This window comes from Myripristis murdjan, chromosome 13, assembly GCF_902150065.1.
Source record: "Myripristis murdjan chromosome 13, fMyrMur1.1, whole genome shotgun sequence".
Lineage (NCBI taxonomy): Eukaryota > Metazoa > Chordata > Actinopteri > Holocentriformes > Holocentridae > Myripristis > Myripristis murdjan.
The window spans coordinates 40,683,866-40,703,360 of NC_043992.1; the positions used below are offsets into that span (position 1 = coordinate 40,683,866).

Sequence of the window (19,495 nt, forward strand, 5' to 3'; positions counted from 1 at the left end):
CTCAGCGTCTCTTTCCCTTCCAGTGTTGCCAGCTCCTCAGTAAGGAAAGAAGCTATTGGCTCTCCTAAAAGTTGCTAGAAGTCGCCAAATGACGTCATCGCCTAATTTGCATAATTTGCGATTTGCATGTGATTGTAATGGAGTGTAATGGGCGCTGTAGGAGAGGAATAAGGGCGCGATCAACGCGGCTTTGTGCATGTGTGATTCATCTGCTGCCTGCAGGCGGAGTGGTGGGTCTCCTCTCTGCTCCTCTCCTGACTGCAGCTGGAGGCTGTGACCGCCTGGGAGGACTTTGGGGCGGGGGAGGGGCTCGCGTCAGCACCCGCTGCTCGCTGAGAACAGGAACTGCAGAGGAACGACACGAGCTTTCAGTCTCCAAAATACCAGAAAAGTCTCCAGTAACACCAGGAAAAGTCACTAGATTTGTCTCTAGTCACTTTTGACAAAAAAAGTCACCATGGAGAGTTGGAAAGTCGCCAGATTTAGCGAGAAAGTCGCCAAGTTGGCAACACTGTTCCCTTCTTGTTGCAGACTGGAGGGGTGGAGTCACGTGACCACACACGCTGGACACGTAGTACAGCGTCTTAAAGGGACATGAACATTCCTGCCTACACAGCCAAAAAAGACAAAGACGACTTTTATTTTGTTTTTTTAAAATACCGAACAGACCGACATGAGCAAAGTGACGTCGGTTATCGTCATAAATTTTGGTATCGGTAAATTTTCGGTATATCGCCCAGCCCTAGCTGAGGGGCGTTCTAATATAAAACGGTTACCCTACATATAGCCCATAAAATAAACACATAAAAAAATCAATAATTTATTGGTAATAATGCAACAATAAAATTGAGAACTATTCATTCTTCCACCAAGCAAGATAGAGTGGACAGAACGGTTGCCAAGCAACACAGACGCTAAGATTGCTTTTTCATCTAGTGCCATCATCATGTCACATCAGGCTATTTGGGCTCGTTAATGTTGAATTGGATATTTCCATTAATAGTGCAATTGTTAAAATAGTGTTCAGTTATGTTTGGACTCCTCTTTTGGTGGTGTGCGTTTGGCGACAGGTGCGTTTTTGCTCAGACGTAGGCCTATGACTAACATCGGTTGTAACAATAACAATAATAATAAAAGTATACTGTTAATTTACCATACATCGGCGCTGTCACACTGGGCTCTAGTTTCCCGGCGCAGCGCGGGGTGGTGCAGTGAGGCGAACCCCGCGCAGAGCTAGTTTCGACCGGCGAAACCGGAGAGGTGGACGGTTTGCAAGTTTCAAAGACCGAGGTGAGCAAAGATGGGAGTGGCAGCGCAGCGGGGGGAGGTGTCTACAGATTCAGCTTGGCACAGTGACAGTTTCATGCCAAAAGGCTTCGCCGAGGTGCGCCAAAAGCTCACCATCTGAAACCACGTCTACTTTCAGTGCAAGGCGGAGCGGAGCCGGCGCAGTGGAAGTTTGGCTGACAGGCGGGCAGTGCGCACACGTCACCACAACCTCACAGACTGTCAGGCACATTAACAATAAATACCCACAAAAACCACTATTCAATGCTACTATCTCAATCAGCACATAAATTTATCTCCATATCGACTGTCCCGTCACAGCTGATGTCAGGTCAAAGGAGATTGGCACCGTTTGGCAGCGTCATGGAAACCCAACCTGATCACCTGTCAGTCAAACAGTGTGTCCAGTACGGTGATGTCTTTTTTCCAGTCATGGTGTCTGGAGCTGCTCCTGTTAACTACACAGTTCTTCTTCCATATATATAAATATTCCACACTGGGTTTCCGTTATCCGGTGAAAATATTCACAATTTGAATTTTATTAAAACAGTCAATTTCCACGTAATTTTTAAAATTATTATTATTATTATTATTATTATTTTTTTTTTTTTTTTAAATAGACTGCGTGATCCCTGTCTCCAGTGTACCAGAGGGAGAGAGAGAGAGAGAGAGAGAGAGAGAGAGAGAGAGAGAGAGAGAGAGAGAGAGAGAGAGAGAGAGAGAGAGGTTTCTCTCTGCAGAACCGGATCAAAACAGCTCAGCGAAGTCGCCTGGAGGAGAACAAGGTCACAAGACTGATGCACATTGCAAGTTCTGGAGAGACACTTGAGACTTTGGATTTTAATTCAGCTGCTGAATTAAGTTTTTATTGCATCTATTTGATTTCAAGTTGGCAGCACGCCGCGTTATTAAAATGGTATGAGCTTTTTTTTGTGTTTGCAAATTGTAGTTGCAATTGTTTGCAATTGTATGCAATGTTCATGTTAAAAGAGCACAGGCTTGTGCAATATTTATTGATTTATTTTAGACGTTACGCACGTGAGTCAGTTGACGGCACTCATTTAATTTGATACAGCCTCTTTTCAATAAAAAGATTACGCTATAAATTGACATGCCTTGATATTCTTATATAGCCTGCATATAATTTTAAGCTCAATAAATCCAGATAATATTTGACCGGAATTTCAAACATTTGTCCAGTAAATTGAAAACCTGCCGGTCACGTTGTCCGGTGCCAATTTTTTGTTTAGGGGAAACCCTGACTCCACACAAATTGAAAATGTAAAATGCATCAGTTCCTTGCCAGACTCTGGGCGTTTAGAACAGCGAATGTAAAAACTTCAACCTTTGTTTTAATCTCTAGTGTGTTGTTGCATCAGTACCCTGATAGCATTGACTTTTGGGCCACATGTGGCATCTAGCTGGTTCCTCTGGCTGAGATGTGATTCGGCAAAACACATGAGGGCCACATCATAACCACATTGGTTTGGCCATACCTTCAAAAATGGAGGGGATTTCTCCTCTGGGACAGTTCTGTAATTGAAGCGCTTGGCCCAGATAACAGATTTTACTTTTGGGCCACACCTGACTTGTAACTGGCAAATGTGATATGGCAGAACACATGTGGGCCACATCCTAACCTTCAGTTTGGCCATACACTCTGACACCTGCCCAGGTGGCAGAGTGGAGGCTTTTGCAGCACATGACCAGGACCTTATTTGCCTAATTTTTCCCCTGGCTCCTCTCATCTTTCAACTGGCTTGGTAAGTGAATTTGAAACCTTTTAAATTTTGTTGAACTAATGATAATAAATGGCGATTTTATTCTCACTAAGTTTTGGTTCCACAAAACCTTTGGTCTTTGGAGGAGAAAACTATAAGATGATTAGCCAAACAGAAGTCTGTTCTTCTTTAAGACGTGTGAAGGCGGTGACTAGACACAGGCTTACGGCTGCGTCAGCATCCTCGCTAAGCCTGCTGCTTTTAGGATGAAAATGTTTGATTCAACTTTAATGATCTCTAATGTCTGATTTTGCTAAAAGCGGTCGCTAACTTTAAGCGCTACTAACATTGGCTGCTAACACAGCACCTGTGTCTATATGAAGCCATATGAAGCACGGTATATAAATTATATTAGCAGCTAACGCAGCTCCCGTGTGGTATATAAATTATATTAGCAGCTAACGCAGCTCCCGTGTGGTTTATAAATTATATTAGCTGCTTAGCTGCTAACGCCACTGTGGTAATACCACACTGGGCGTTAGCAGCTAATATAATTTATATACCGTATATAAATTATATTAGCTGCTAACGTTGGGTGCTAACGCAGCTGAGGCGTGTCAGTGGTGATTAGCTGCTAACGTTAGCGAGTAATGAAGCCAGAGATCTATGCGCGGCGCCTCTGCCCGTCCACCAACATGAATATATGGTCGAGTGGCCATCTTTCAGTTTCTATGTGCTTCTCTTAGTGCAAACATTTCACTCGCCTTTGCCCTCAAAAGTGTGTGTGCGGACCGGGAGACTGGTTTAGCGAGTAACCTAGCTTAAGTGTGGTCTATCAAGAACTACAAATCCCACAATCCCCTGGCCTCAACGAACCAATCACAGTACTTTTCTGTAGTGATGCAACCAGTGTCACGTGAGAGGTGACACTCCTTGGCCTGTCTCCTCCCTCTCTATGCATCTGACAAGTGACTGACTGATTCAACTGGAAGTCATACATACAGTTTATGAAATATAAAAACTTTTTGAAAATTTGCAGTGCATTACATTATATCAAAAGCTACAATAACACTACTCTTTCTAATGTTCTGCATTGTGAAGGTGCTGTTAGAAGAAACCCAGTGACTTCCTCAGTCTCAGACATGGCTTCATCTGGCTGGTGACAGAGATGGTGGGAGAAAAGAGAGAAAAACTGCTAATGAAAAGAAAAGAGCTGGAGCTGACAGTTCAGCTCAATTTAAACTGTTCATTTATAGTTACATACTGTTCATATTTTTTGTACTGTTCATTTTTGTTTGCACTACATTTTGTGAAATAAAACTTTGAAGCAAAACTTGTGTGTTTCATTTTCATACATATAATGGATGGTTAAAGTGATCCATATACAGGGCGACTTAATCACTGCTCATATTGCACTAAAATTATTATTGTTATTTGGTGCCAGCAGACCTGTCATTCACTTCAAGTAATGTCACTCTGTCAACCATATGAAGGCCACATAAGGACCATATTTAGTTCACTCCTGGTAGAAGTCTGGTTTTGTTATGGTTCAGTTAAAGCTAATACACCCTAGGGCCAGATGTGGCCCATCATTCACTTCCGAAAGTGAGCCAGGTAAAAGGTTTGGTGTAAATTAGGTTAGCTTCTGGCTAAAATCTGGCTTTTGGTCTGTGAGCCACATGTGGGCCACATAAGAGCCATTAGGCTTTACCAGAACTCAGCCATACAGGCGTGCCGTATGAGGCCCAGCTGTAAGCCATATGATCTTTTGGTGTTGGTCCAGCTGTGGCAGAGGTCTGGCTATGTTATGGTTCAAACACAGCTTTCATATACCTGGGCCAGATATGGGCCGTCATTCACTTCTGTAACTGGGCCACATCTTTGCTGTTCATTTGGGCCACATCCAAGCCAAAGGAAATTTGCCATTGGGGTAAGTGATGGAGTTGAAAGTTGCAAAACAAACATGTAGGCTATTTATTTGAATATGGTGAGGATTATCCTTTGAGGTAAAAACATTCATTAAAAATGGGGGCTTCACAGTTAAATTTATATTTGCTCGTAAAAATCAATAACTTTAACAAACGGTGACAGAGCTGGAAAAAGAGAGATGTGAGGCAGGTAGGTAATGGAAAGATGGGAATGAGGAAGACGAATGTAAGGATAGATGCATGGATGGATGGACAGATGGATGGACAGACAGATGGACAGACAGATGGATGGATGGATGGACAGATGGATGGATGGTAGCTCCAGCAACATTCCAGCAGTCAAGACTGGCCTCATTGTCCTGAGTGTGTGTTGCTGCTGCTGCTCTCTTCCTCCATGTCAACTGTGTAAACGTTCATTACGCCTTCGCCCAGTGCATTTTAAAGGCGAGGACAGGGGCTCATTTGATTGGTTAAATGTGAATCGGCTGTGTCAAACCCACTCCACGCCTTCTCTCCTCCCCTCCGCCGGCAGGAGGGATGGCGGAGTCCACTGAGCACGGCGTGCCAAACTTGCAAAATCCACCTGTCCACACCCAGTTGGCGAAGCGCAGCTGCACTGTGTCCCCGCCTCGCCAGGTCTGCGAAACTAGAGCCCACTGTGTCCACTTTGTGTGGAGATAAAAGGCAGGAGGATCAGGAGGCAGCAGGGAGAGGTAGGCTATTTCTCCAGGGAGGCCACCGGACACAGTGGGTTACCCGGCTGCTCATATATGAATCCCCTCAGGCTTTCTATGTTTTTTCGGCAGCATCTTTGAGATTTTTTGTGCATTCGTTCAAAGACAGGGTGACATATTTTAGGTAATTTTCGTTGTGGCGAATGCTGAAGGAGTCGGGCTTTAATTTGCGGTTGCCCTCGTTCGCCCTGCGTCCCATGAAGCTGCACGTCAAACCAGACTTTACAGACAAGCCCCCAAGGTGTGTCTGAGCTTGGTGCCTGAAAGTGCTTCATCTTCTGGCAGTCTGCCTCGGTTATGGCTTGGTGGTGGGAAGATTTGTCACGTCCTTCTCGGCGGAGTTTCTTTACCACACCAGTGAAAACATTGTTGCTGGTGGTGAATTCAGCGTCTTTTAACAGACACCAAGCAGCTCCTCCAACCACTCATCCAGGCTCAGGCCACCCAGCAAATCAAAATTCACCACAAAGTCTGACATTTTGTTGACAAATGTCTACAAAAGACAAATGTGACCTAACGAGGAAGTGGAGCGCAGAGTAGTTGGTTGCTAGGCAACGCTATGTCCGTTTACACTGGCGCAGGGATATTTTGTGCTGCGGTCTGCCAGAGGGTTACACTGATTTTACAACGGCATGGAACGCGGCTCAGCCAATCACATTTAAGGATGGGAAGCACCCGTTTTATAATTAATGAATTAATATGGGCTACTACAGTATAATGAGTATTAATCTGTGTAAAGAATGAATGAATTATTCTGCTGCGCCATCTCAGTTTGACGACATCAGCAATATCAGCCTAGCCTATATGAAATATTATTGTAATTTTGAGTGTAATGCTCAGTTAAATAGGGTTCATTGGGTCATGTTAGCAAGATGGAGCCTTTATTATTATAAGCGTCAGTCTGCTGCTGCTGGGTAACATTTTTTTTTTTGTTTAGCTTCCCCATTCCCGATGCCCTAGCGCCGCCTATGGTGATAGGCTACACCTGTGACCCATCAAATGTGATTTGGTTTGGTTCAGCAGGTAAAAGCAGCTGAGAACAAACAGCAGAAACTGCAGCTGCAGCATCTAAACAGCTGAATGTTTGCTGCTTTGTGTTCAGGAGTCAAACAGAAGTGGGAACAAGTCGCAACAGAATTGAAGGATCTCAGCGTTACGATCGACTGCCATCTCTCCTTCAAGGCTCGGGGAAAAAAAGTCTGTCAGAGTCAAACTGAGTTTGTTGAATTTTAGGCTCATGAGGAACTCCATGTCAAGTCAAGCTGCTAAGATGTTGCTGCAGTCAGTGATCCTCTCTCACATTAGCTGTGCTTTAACAAGCTGCTCACAGGCTGATTCCACAGCACTGAAGCCACTACAGTTATTGGAGAAACAAACACTGGAGACTCTTGATAAGAGGCCGCATCACTTCCACCAGCGCCCACTTTGAAGGAAATAGAAGTTCCTGAGCTGGAAAACCTGCTCAGGTATGCAGATGTGTGTGTGACTGACAGAGTTGTTCATGATGTGGCTCCTCCCCTCTCAGCCTTTGTTAGCAGGAGCATACGTGGATTACATTTTGTTCAGGCACTTTTCAGGACGTCGCAGGTCCTTCTCTTTTCAGTCAGGCACTTATTGTAGGCAGCACTGTTGGGGTCCTAATGTGTTCACATTGAAGAGACGGTGGGAGGAGTCATAGCACCGTCAGTCTCTGGCGTATTGTCCAATGAGTGTGTTGGTGAAGAGTGAGTTGCCGTGTGTTACGTTGCTCCGTTTATTCTAATGTACCATTCTATTAGCCATCTATTTGCACTGCACATTTCAGCATGATTGATGCAGTTATTTCATTCATGTAGAAATAATTGTATTCTTTATATTTTCTTGTGCCCTGCGATGGACTGGCGACCTGTCCAGGGTGTTTCTATGCCTTCCGCCCTCTGTGCGCTGGGACAGGCTCCAGCAACCCCCTGAGACCCTTGTGAGGATAAGCAGTTTAGAAGATGAATGAATGAATGAATGAATATATTCTTGTTCTGCTCAAAGATTATCCACTCACAACTTTGTAAAGCTCCATTCATCTGTAATGCCAAAGTTCCCTGTATAAAAGGCAAAACAAGAAATCTCTGTGTCCAGTCTGCTCTCTGCCCGGAGCTGCTGTCCAGGGCAGAGAGGTCCCAGCAGATATTCAGAAACACACTATTCTCAACATGGCCTTTTAGCAAATTCTGGTGCATTTACAGAAATGTTCATTAATGTGCACTGTCCCTGTTAAATTAAATTAAATTAAATTCAATCCACACTTACACTTCCTCAGTCCTGGTTTCAGCCACTGCTCTCCACCATGGTCCACCCTGGAGGAAGAAACAGAGGCTCTGTCTCAGTTCAAAGGCTGTACGCTGCCCAGGTCGTATTTGTAGGCTGTTTACGTCACGGCGTCACGACAAGTGCTGTCCCAATTCAATTTTACAGCGCGGCGTCCTGATAATGCAGCCGACCGATCCAGCCTATTTTTGACTCATTTGCAGGACACACCTCCACGATGCTTCACGGCCGACATTACAGCCTACTTCCCAGGGTACCTTTCAGTCCAGTTGAATTTCTGGATCAGCCACCATTGCTGGAATTATGAAGCATGTTTTCGACCGTCTTAATGTTCATATCATGACGTTTGGATAAGTTTCCATGCCTATAATTACCACCATAGATTGGGTTTAGCTGTTAACTGTATCTGAACAACGCCTGTAAATGCAAGTTTAGTTAGATGAGTTAGACAGGCATTTTGCATGATGTTTCCATAGCAACCATCAGCGCATCAGGTACGTTACAATGTAGCCATGTGTACAGTTACTTTAATTGGGATAGTCTGTAGGTCTGAGGCGTGAGATGAAATATAAGTCGGCCTAAGTAAACAAATAACCAGTCAGGCTATGTCAGCGGGTGCTGTTATAATAAACGGTTTATAGGCTACTATTTTACCTGATAACGCTGCTCCCTTGTGTGAAAATACATAACCCGGTTGCGACGGGACAAGTGATTGAGCTCCTGCATCTTCGCAAAGACAAAATAAAATAAAATACATAAAACTATAGAATCAATGCTGTCCATCTGGAGAGCGTTGAAGCTGCTTATCGTTTGGTTTCATGCACAGGTGTTCACTGACACACCTCTGAAACCTGCTTAGGCATTTTACGCTGCATCACTCGAATGCGCTTCGGGAAGCCTCGATAATAATGACGTAGGAATCCTCCGCAGGCTACACCGTCCCAATTCACTAAACTTTTAGTTCCAGTAAACCTGATATCAGCACCTACGAAGGACGTCTCCTACGTAGGGACCGCAGGCTGCGACCCAGTAGTCATCTAGCCCTTCGACTGAGACAGACTCAGAGTCAGAGCAGCAGATTCTCTTTGAGGAGGGAAACATGGGCAGGAAACAGTGATGGGAATAACAGCTTTATAAATAAACACGTTACTAATGGTGTAACTTTTATCAGTAATGAGTAATCAAAAAAAATTACTGTTTCCCCCGTTACAACGCCGTTACCGTTACTGACAATAAAATGCACTGTTACTAGGCTGTAACTGAACTCACTGGTGCGGCTTCAACCGAGCAGCTCTCTGTCAGCAATCAGAGCTGCTTAAGCCCCAGATCTTTTTTTATTATAATTATTATTATTATTTAATTATCCTATATGAAAAATGTGTGTCTTGTGCAGAAAACGCGGCGTGTCAATTTTCAAACCGATCGGACTTTACATTTTTTTGTAATTTATCAACATGAATGGAATTCCCCACCCAGACAAGAGGGTATCACTACTTTATCAGAGGCCGTTAGATCAGTGGTTCCCAACCTTTTTCTTGAGGGACCCATATTTTCACCATTGCAGACTTTGGCGCACCCCTCCACCCACCCCCGGCTCTTCCTTCCCTCTTCTCCTCTCCCTTCACACACACACACACTATTATTATTATTACCTTTTTATTATTGCATTACTATTATTAATTTATTATTACAAACTTTTGCATGCATGGTGAAGCGGGATAAAATAGGCTAATGCAATAATGCAGGTTCCTAACGTTAAACTGCTCTGCATCAAAATTGTAATAGCCTACTTAGTTTTAAATGCACATGACTCAAGGATGTCAGTTTTGGCCTATACCTTTTAAAATAAGCAGGTCGGGAAGCAGGTCGGGTCCATTATTTTAACCGACTTGTGGTCTGAGTTGCGGTCGGGTTGATTGAAAATGTTTAACAAACCCCCCCCGGCTCTCTGACACACTGTAATAAATTACCAGCATTTCACAATAATTAACAGTATTATTTTACAGTAACTTGGTGTAATTAAGTTTCCCTGTAATATCCCAATGGTTACTACAGTATCCTTGGATTTTACAGCATTTAACTGTTATTTTACAGTAAAATCCTGCAAATCAAAACACCCCTGTTATATCACAACAAGGTCTGTAATATCACAGCAACACAGTAAAAAAATGCAAGGATTTCACAGCATTCAACAGTATTATTACAGTGAAAGTTTGTATTCAGATATTCCCTGGTAAGTCACATGACATAACCAAACTCACACTGAACCTGAAGAGGCCATTTCCCTCTTCTCTTCTGGGCTGAATGGAGAAGGTGAGCTGCAGAACGTCTGTTTGCAGAACACCCATGGGATTTTAAGTGATATTAGCACTGTTAGCTAACTAGCTAACGTTAGCTAGCTGTAGCATTTGCCCATGTGGTCTGATATAGGCTAGGGGGGGTATTTTAGTCTAGTTTTAGTCAATAGTTTTAGTCAATATTCTTTTTTAGTCTTTGACCTGCATCATGTTGGCTTTTTTTTTTCTTTTTTTTTTTTAAATTTAACAATATTTTAAATTATTATTTTAAAAATGTAAATTGCTTATCAAACAGACCTAACAATTCAGCTACCAATGAATGAGCAGTAGTATGCATGTGATAACATAGATTGAAAAAGAAGCCGAAGTGATACCTCTTCTCTGAATAGACAAGCTAAGCCAGTGTGCTGCTGTTAGCCAGTGACTTCAGACTTCAGACAGCGCCACACACACGCACTCCGGCATGAGCACACAGCAGCGCAGGAGGAGAAAAACTAACGCGCATCCAATTAATGCACTTTCTGGGTTGTAATTTAAAAGTCTATGACGAAAAATATGACTGATATCGATGTACAGTCCGGGCCAGCGTTGCGTTCAAGTGCAACTCCAAAAAGGAGGACAAATGGAGGACAAGGCATTTAAATTCCGGACTGTCCGGCCTAAATCCGGACGTATGGCCACCCTAGCTGCAGCAGTTGTCAGGCTCAGTTTTGAGTTGTTCTTTTTGTACTTTTTTTTTGAAGACAACTTTGCACTACAAGATTTTTGTACGACGCTGTTGCGTGTGGATTATAGAAGGTTTGAGACTGAGAGGAGCGCCTGACCCCTTCACCACATCCCTTCATCGCTCTCTCCCTTCCTCTCTTACTTTGCCATGTAGGCCTCACTCCCATCCTCTTACTGTTATTGGGACACAGCTGGGTAGTTGAATGACAAGTTTCTGCACAGTTTCTCTGCATTTTAAGATGCTTTGGAAAGTTTGACGAGGACTAGGAAGTTGAATTTCTTGAATTCTTGAATTTCTTGGCATTTATGTTGAATAACCCTTTATTTGTGAATAAATATGCCATTGGGCTAACATTGACTTTACCTCAGAGTTGTGTGTTGGTGTGTTAATTGTACAATGATTGTAAATTCACAGTAAATGGAAACTTCATCTGCATTACTTTCACAGTAAATTACTGGCCAATTTTTGCATGATTTCCACAGTTTACATAGTAAATTCACAGTAAATTACTGTCAACTTGTGCATTACTTTCACAGTCCACACTGTAAAAGTACAGGGCCTTGTTGTAATGATGTTCAGCAAAAGGTTGTACTTCCCCAGTAATGTACTGTAATATCACAGTAATTGCTTTGTCATTGAAGCTGTGAAGTTACAGTACACAGTTGTGCTTTTACAACAATGCATTGTAATATCACAGATGTGAAATTACAGTAAATTGCTGTGAGTACATTTCACAGTATATTGCTGTAATCCTTACTGTGAAAGTCATGCAAAACTTATCCAATAATTTATTGTGAATTCACAGCGGAAAATTTTGCAGTGCAGCCAACTAATTTGACATATTTGAATAATTTTTTTTTTTTTTAAAAAGGAACGTAATAGTTACTTTTCCTGGTAATTAATTACTTTGACAATGATGTAACTCAGTTACTAACTCAATTACTTTTTAGTAGAAGTAAATAACCTTCCCTATGAAGGATTTAGCAGACCACGTCACTCATATCCACCATTCAACATGAAACAATATTCCTCAGGCCTCTGTAAGACATTGTGTGTGTCTCTCCATACCTGAGAGCCTCCAGTCTCCAGGTTGGATCCTCCAGTCCAGCAGAGAGCAGCTTCACTCCTGAGTCTCCTGGATGATTGTAGCTCAGGTCCAGCTCTCTCAGATGGGAGGGGTTGGAGCTCAGAGCTGAGGCCAGAGAAGCACAGCCTTCCTGTGTGAGCAGACAGCCTGACAGCCTGCACACCATCACAAACACAATCAGTCCACCACATCATCTGCTTTGTGTTTTCACAGAAACCTACACAGCTTAGGAATCTGTTCAGTGACATGAAGCTGTATGCATGGCTGGAGCCATTTCTTTGATACTGATCAAAATTTATAGAAAATTTTAAAATATTCAGCAGTCTAGTACATGTAAGATGTAGAATTGCTCTCTGGGAGGTTGACATTGTCTCTAGATGAAGAGCAGCTTGCTGCATGTTTCATTCAGCAGGTTGACAACTGAGGGTGACTTGTTATATTTCAAAAATGGTTCAGTCAAATTCTCCAGTATCTCCAGTTTCACAGTGACAAGAGAGAGAGACAGAACAATCTGTTGGAACTACATGCACACCTATGAGGTTAACGTTTTCATGAAGAAGCAAACATAAGAACAATGGGCCTCATTCACAAACAGTGCGTACGCACAAATCTGTGCTTAAACTGTGCGTACGATCGTTTGACGCACAAATCTGGGACTCATCAATATTTTCTTACCCGAATTTGTTCTTACTCTGCGAACAAATTTAGAGCTGCCTCAGTCCATGCGTACGCACACATGAGGAAGGCCAAACTGACTTAGAAATGCAAATACACACCTTTTAAGTACATGCAGAGTATATAAAACCACATTCATTAAAAAGAGATTTAATTAACTTTTTTAAAAAATAATTAATATACTAATATATTGGCCAGATGTACTAAATAACCATGAAATTGACACACTTTCACCCTCATCATTGTGACAGTTATTAAGTTGTTAAATTGTTGCAAATGGATTTGCCTTTTTCATTTGAATCAAATGTTTTTCAGATTGACTTGTGCCTGTTCATTAGGAACACACATAATTGCAAATATAACAGTACAGTTACTTTGGGTTCTCCTTGGATGTCATCACTTTCACCTTCATTTTGTGGACATGCTCCATGAATGGATGTTTGTCCAATTATTGCTGCTCGTCTCTCATCCTGTGGCGTCAGTGGCGGTTCTGCCTATGTTGCCGCCCGAGGCGAAATTACTGCCTTGCGCCCTTCCCGGTTACTACTCCTACCGTCTATGTCAAAAACTACTGTGTGCCGTTAGATAAGGTGGACCTTGTCCTCCACCAGTCTCCTTTTTCCTCTGGTCCATAATGCGTTTTTTGACATCAACTTTTATGTCGGACCACTTTTTTTTCACCTGGGCCACAGTGCACTTCTCTAGGGATACTACGTTAACAGCCTTGGTTATTGCTATCCAAACATCATTTTTTAAATTTTTTTTTTTTACCATGGTCACCCCCGAGGAAATACTCTGGAAAAGTATTCCTTTTCTGGCTTCCACCTCGCACACAATTGTTTCGATTTCTGTGGTTGTAAAGTTCTTTTGTTTTTTTTTTTTGTTTTTTTTTTGCCTCTTGGCACCATCGCTTCTAACAAACTGTGAAATTTCTACTTCTCTCCTCATGTAACCACTTCCTTCATTCATGAATCAACTCTAGGCAAACGGTTTCCATATATGGAGAAATGGGGGCGTGGTAGTATGCTAATCACAAATTGCGAGCACGCGCCTGTCAGTTTAGAATGATTCTGATTCACAAACATACACAAGGTGGTGAGAACAAAATTGGTCGGTACGCACGCGTCATGAATCCCATGACCTCATAGTCTGTGTCAGTGTCTAATCTCCAAACCCAAAGGAGAGCAGAGAGAGGGAGAGTGGACAGGCTGCAGTAATAAAATGCATTTTGGTTTGATTCCTCTAAAGCCTATACCTCTACATATTTCTGCATCATGACGTGGTTGAATATTATTGCTGGCCTACATGATTCAAGTAACATTTTAATACAGTAGCTGTTTTACACTCTCATAAGTTAGTTTTGGTTTTTAGTTGGAAACTGGAAAATCTATAATGTCATGTCCATATTGCAATGAATTGTGGGTAAGTCAGAGAAGTCTGCAACCCAAGCAGACTCTCTGCAGGTCTGCAGAAAGTCCACTTGAGGTCCCTTCTGGACTCTGGATTTGGAAAGCCCTCAGCACTCGCAGACTTCCCAGGAACACGCCCTCAAAGTCTGTGAGTCTGCAAGTGAAGTCTGGGGGATACCAGTGTTAAATTCAATTTAGTTTTAGTCTTAGTCTTGTGTCAAATGACTAGTTTTAGTCATATTTAGTGAACTTGTATTCTTTTTTGTTTAGTCACATTTTAGTCGACGAAAAGTTTTGGCATTTTAGTCTAGTTTTAGTCGAAGAAAATCCAAATATTTTAGTCTGGTTTTAGTCAAAGAAAATCCAAATATTTTAGTCTGGTTTTAGTCAAAGAAAATCCAAATATTTTAGTCTGGTTTTAGTCAAAGAAAATCCAAATATTTTAGTCTGGTTTTAGTCGACTAAATTACAAAGGATTTTAGTCTACTTTTAGTCAATAGTCTTGTTTTAGTCTTTGACCTGCATCATGTTGGATTTTTTATGTAACAATACGTTAAATTATTATTCTTATTTTAAAAATGTAAATTACTTATCAAACAGACCTAACAATTCAGCTACCAATGAATGAGCAGTAGTATGCATGTGAGAACTTAGATTGGAAAAAAAGCCGAAGTGATACCTCTTCTCTGAATAGACAAGCTAAGCCAGTGTGCTGCTGTTAGCCAGTGAAAATAGAGCAGAGTGGCAACTCTTCGCTTTGTTACACAATCTATGTCAGTGCGCTGCTGTTTTAACTTTGTTCTCGCCGCGCTACGCTTCAGACAGCGCCGGTGGGTGTGTGCTCCTCAGTCACACACACACACACACACACACACACACACACACCGGCATGAGCACACAGCAGCGCAGGAGGAGAAAAACTAACGCGCATCCAATGAATGCACTTTTTGGATTGTAATTTAAAAGTCTATGACGAAAAAGAAAAATCTCCCAGTTCCCACGATGTACAGTCCGGGCCTGTCTTACACCATTGGACGATATGCAGCTTTGCGTTCAAGTGCAAATCCAAAAAGGAGGACAAACAAGCGTCCGGCTTGAGACTGCGCCGGACGCTGGACAAGGCATTTAAATTCCAGACTGTCCGGCCTAAATCCGGACGTATGGCCACCCTATCCAGACTAGGGCCCGACCGATAAATCGGTTATAGCCATTAGAGAATAATCGGTAATCGGCCAAAAGTTGGCTGATTGACGCCGATGTTAACACTTATTTTTCACTGGTTAAATGCAGGGAATATGGTGTTTTCTTAGAAATAATGTCCTTACGTTACGTATCCAGTAGAGGGCGCTCCGACTCCTTTCACATCCCGCTCCACAGTCCCCCCACAGCAGAGAGAAGTAGAGAGAAGACTGAAGAGCCCACAGCGCATTTACTGAGCCCAGCGGTTTGCCTCAATGGTAAGTTCATAACTAGTTTGTGAAATAAACAATAACTCAGTAAGTTTCCCATTCCCCATGGCGAGCCTCGCTGTGTCTGTCATGCTTGACTGATATGTTAGCAAGCTAAAGTCAGGATGACCTAGCTTCAATATTACCTTGCTAAGCACTTTGCTAGCAGACTAGATCAGACCGGAGCACATTAGGATAACGTGTCGTCGCCATGCAGAAACCCTGTGGGCTGCATTTATTTACAGCAGAGCACAGACTGTGTTTTTTAACTTGTGGCGTTGAGGAGGAAAAAGCGTTTCTGGACGAAGTTTTAACTTCATGGAGGAAAGAAAATGTGAAAGCATGTTTAGAGGACATCAGAGAGGCGCATTTCAAATCATGTTTTACCAGAGACTTTTATGATGCTGTTTATCCACCTACCTATTAACTACAGATAATAATTCATTAAATACACTCACTGACCACTTCATTAGACTCTGTGCAATGTAATGCACAGCAATAACAGGCCTACCATGAATTGTACTGTAATAAATGTCTCACTTTGTACATGGTGACACTGTCAGAGAGACTTCTTTATGTTTACTGAGATGATAGTGGGTGTTGCTGTTGGTGTGGAGAGCAGTATATTGAGAGGTGTTCAGAGTATTTTGACCCTCTGATGCATGTAAGTGGGGTTGACAAAATATCAGACACCTCAATATGATGCTCCTCACACCAACACCCACTACTACCTCAATAATAACCATAAAGAAGAATTATCAGCTTTCTTACAGTCAACAACATTTTAAAAGTAATAGGTTTAGTCTAATGAAGTGGCCAGGAGTGTACGCGCCATATTCATGTGAACACAAGTAAGACAAATGCTTAATGTTTGAGTTTCAAAATGGCCCATGTAACTAGACAGATTTGTGACATTATTTTTTAACTAATGCATATTATGTCTTACTTTGTTTTTTTTTACAGATGGCAAAAGAAGTTGGACACAGTAAGGTGTGGGACTACTTCACCAAGGATGTCACTGGTGAAGCAGTCTGTAATATTTGTGCAGCTTCTGTGAGCCAGGGATCAAGCAAGCAAATAGCAAAAAACACAACCAACCTATGGCAGCACCTTAAAGCTACACATGATGACATGATGATACTGCCTTTTTGCACATCATATTTTTGATTTGTTTTATGTTCAAATTGTTCATATGCTGCTTGTTCAACACAATTTTTGATAATAAAAGTATCTGACAATAGTAAAATGTTCTCCCTTCAATTAATATCTTTGTAACAAGTGTTTGGAACTATATTTAAGCCATTCAAAGCTGGTATTTCATCTTTTTTTAAAATTGAAAAACGTAAAGATTTAATAAGCCGATCTATGGGTTATCAGATTTTTTTTATTCCCTAATATCAGAATCGGCATCGGCCCCAAAAAATCCATACCGGTCGGGCCCCACTCCAGACCTCAGTGTCCTCACAGCTGGCTACAGGGGAGACTGCATGTAAATCAGGACTGAACTGGTCATGTGTTGAGCAGGTTGAGGAATCCTGACCTGAGAGCCTCCAGTATGCAGTGTGGACTCTCCAGTCCAGCAGAGAGACGCTTCACTCCTGAATCCTGCAGATCGTTGTTACTCAGGTCCAGCTCCCTCAGACTAGAGGACTGGGAGCTGAGAACTGAGGCCAGAGCTGCACAGCTTCTCTCTGACAGATTACAGCCACTCAGCCTGAGGAGAAATGAAAACAATAAATTTAAATGTGTTTCTCTTGTGTAGAAAACCTCATGTTATGTGTTCAATATATCCAGTTATCTCTGAACCTACACAGATTTCTTGGAGGCTTTGACCACTGGCAGCAGCCTCAGAAGAACCTCCTCTGAAGCAGAGTATTTCTTCAGGTCAAACACCTCCAGATCTTGTTCTGATGACAGTAAGATGAAGCCCAGAGCTGACCACTGAGCAGGGGACAGTTCCTCTGTGGAGAGAAGTCCTGATCTCAGGTACAGTTGGATCTGCTCCACTAGAGAATGGTCATTCAGCTCATTCAGACAGTGGAACAGGTTGATGCTTCTCTCTGGAGATTCATTCTCCTTGATCTTCTCCTTGATGAACTTGACTGTTTCCTGATTGGTCTTTGAGCTACTTCCTGTCTGTGTCATCAGGCCTTGTAGGAGAGTCTGATTGGTCGGCAGTGAAAGACCCAGGAGGAAGCGCAGGAACAAGTCCAGGTGTCCATTTGGACTCTGTAAGGCCTTGTCCACAGCACTCTGGAGGAGTTTTAGTTGGGAGGTTGATTGTTCTTCTGACAGCAGATTGACTCCAGAGTTGATGAATGTCACAAAGACATGAACAGCAGCCAGAAACTCCTGAAGGCTCAGATGGACGAAGCAGAAAACCTTGTCCTGGTACAGCCCACGCTCCTCTTTAAAGATCTGTGTGAACATTCCTGAGTACACTGAGGCTGCTCTGATATCAATGCCACACTCTGCCAGGTCTGCTTCATAGAAGATCAGGTTGCCTTTCTCCAGCTGCTCAAAAGCCAGTTTTCCCAGAGACAGGATCATCTCCCTGGTCTCTGGAGTCCAGACTGGATCTGTCCCATCTCTCCCATGATATTTGACGTTCTGCACTTTAAACTGAACCACCAGGAAGTGGATGTACATCTCAGTCAGGGTCTTGGGCAGGTTTCCTCCCTCACTGGTTTTCAACACGTCCTCCAGAACTGTAGCAGTGATCCAGCAGAAGACTGGGATGTGGCACATGATGTGGAGGCTTCGTGACATCTTGATGTGGGAGATGATTCTGCTGGCCTGCTTCTCATCTCTGAATCGCTTCCTGAAGTATTCCTCTTTCTGTGGGTCAGTGAAGCCTCTCACCTCCGTCACCATGCCAACACACTCAGCAGGGATCTGATTGGCCGCTGCGGGTCGTGTGGTTATCCAGAGGCGAGCAGAGGGAAGCAGCTTCCCCTTGATGAGGTTTGTCAGCAGAACATCCACTGAGGTGGACTCTGTAACATCAGTCAGGATCTGGTTGTTGTTGAAGTCCAGAGGAAGTCGACACTCATCCAGACCGTCAAAGATCAACACAACCTGGAACTGCTCAAACCTGCTGATTCCTGCTTCTTTGGTCTCAGTGAAGAAGTGATGAAGAAGTTCCACCAAGCTGAACTTTTTCCCTCTCAGCAGATTCAGCTCTCTGAAAGTGAATGGAAATGTGAAGTGGACATGCTGGTTGGCTTTGTGTTCAGCCCAGTCCAGAGTGAACTTCTGTGTTAAGACTGTTTTCCCAATGCCAGCCACTCCCTTTGTCATCACTGTCCTGATTGGTCCACCTCTTCCAGGTGAAGGTTTAAAGATGTCCTCACATGTGATTGGTGTTTCTGGTCTGGCTGGTTTGCTGGATGCTGTTTCAATCCATCTGATCTCATGTTCCTCATTGAGCTCTCCACTCCCTCCCTCTGTGATGTACAGCTCTGTGTAGATCTGATTCAGAAGTGTTGGGTTTCCTGCTTTAGCAATCCCCTCAAACACACACTCACACTTCTTCTTCAGGTTAGATTTGAGTTCACGTTGGCACGCTGCAGCTGCAGTTTCTGAATGAACAAACAACAAAACATCAACAAATCCATATTGTATTAAATTAGAAATGTGAATATTTCCTGGTAAATGTATCTATTGGTCCTTTTTGACTGTAAGAACTTAGCGAGGTGTGCCGAGACCTGAAGAACAACATTGTTCCAGGTTAAATTTCCTGGAACTTGATTTGGGCCCAGCTAAAGGAACTTTTAGGAGGAGCTAAAAGGGCTGCCTTTCTTGATTGGTCAAGACGTAGCCATGACAACACCTCTGTAAACAGCTATCAGAGGACAACAACACAAAGCAGCCGCCGCCAA

At 42.9% G+C, this 19,495-nt stretch overlaps 1 protein-coding gene across 1 annotated transcript in view; it reads right to left on the minus strand.

The window, feature by feature from the left end:
- The window catches only part of LOC115369784 (protein NLRC3-like), a gene marked incomplete at its 5' end in the record, with an annotated part of 79,721 nt that extends 60,549 nt beyond the window's left edge, over positions 1-19,172 (minus strand). The window contains 2 exons of the mRNA XM_030066450.1: positions 17,155-17,328; positions 17,425-19,172. Coding sequence (XP_029922310.1) covers positions 17,155-17,328; positions 17,425-19,172 — 1,922 coding nt within the window. The remainder of the gene's footprint in view (positions 1-17,154; positions 17,329-17,424) is intronic.
- Positions 19,173-19,495: the final 323 nt, after the last annotated feature.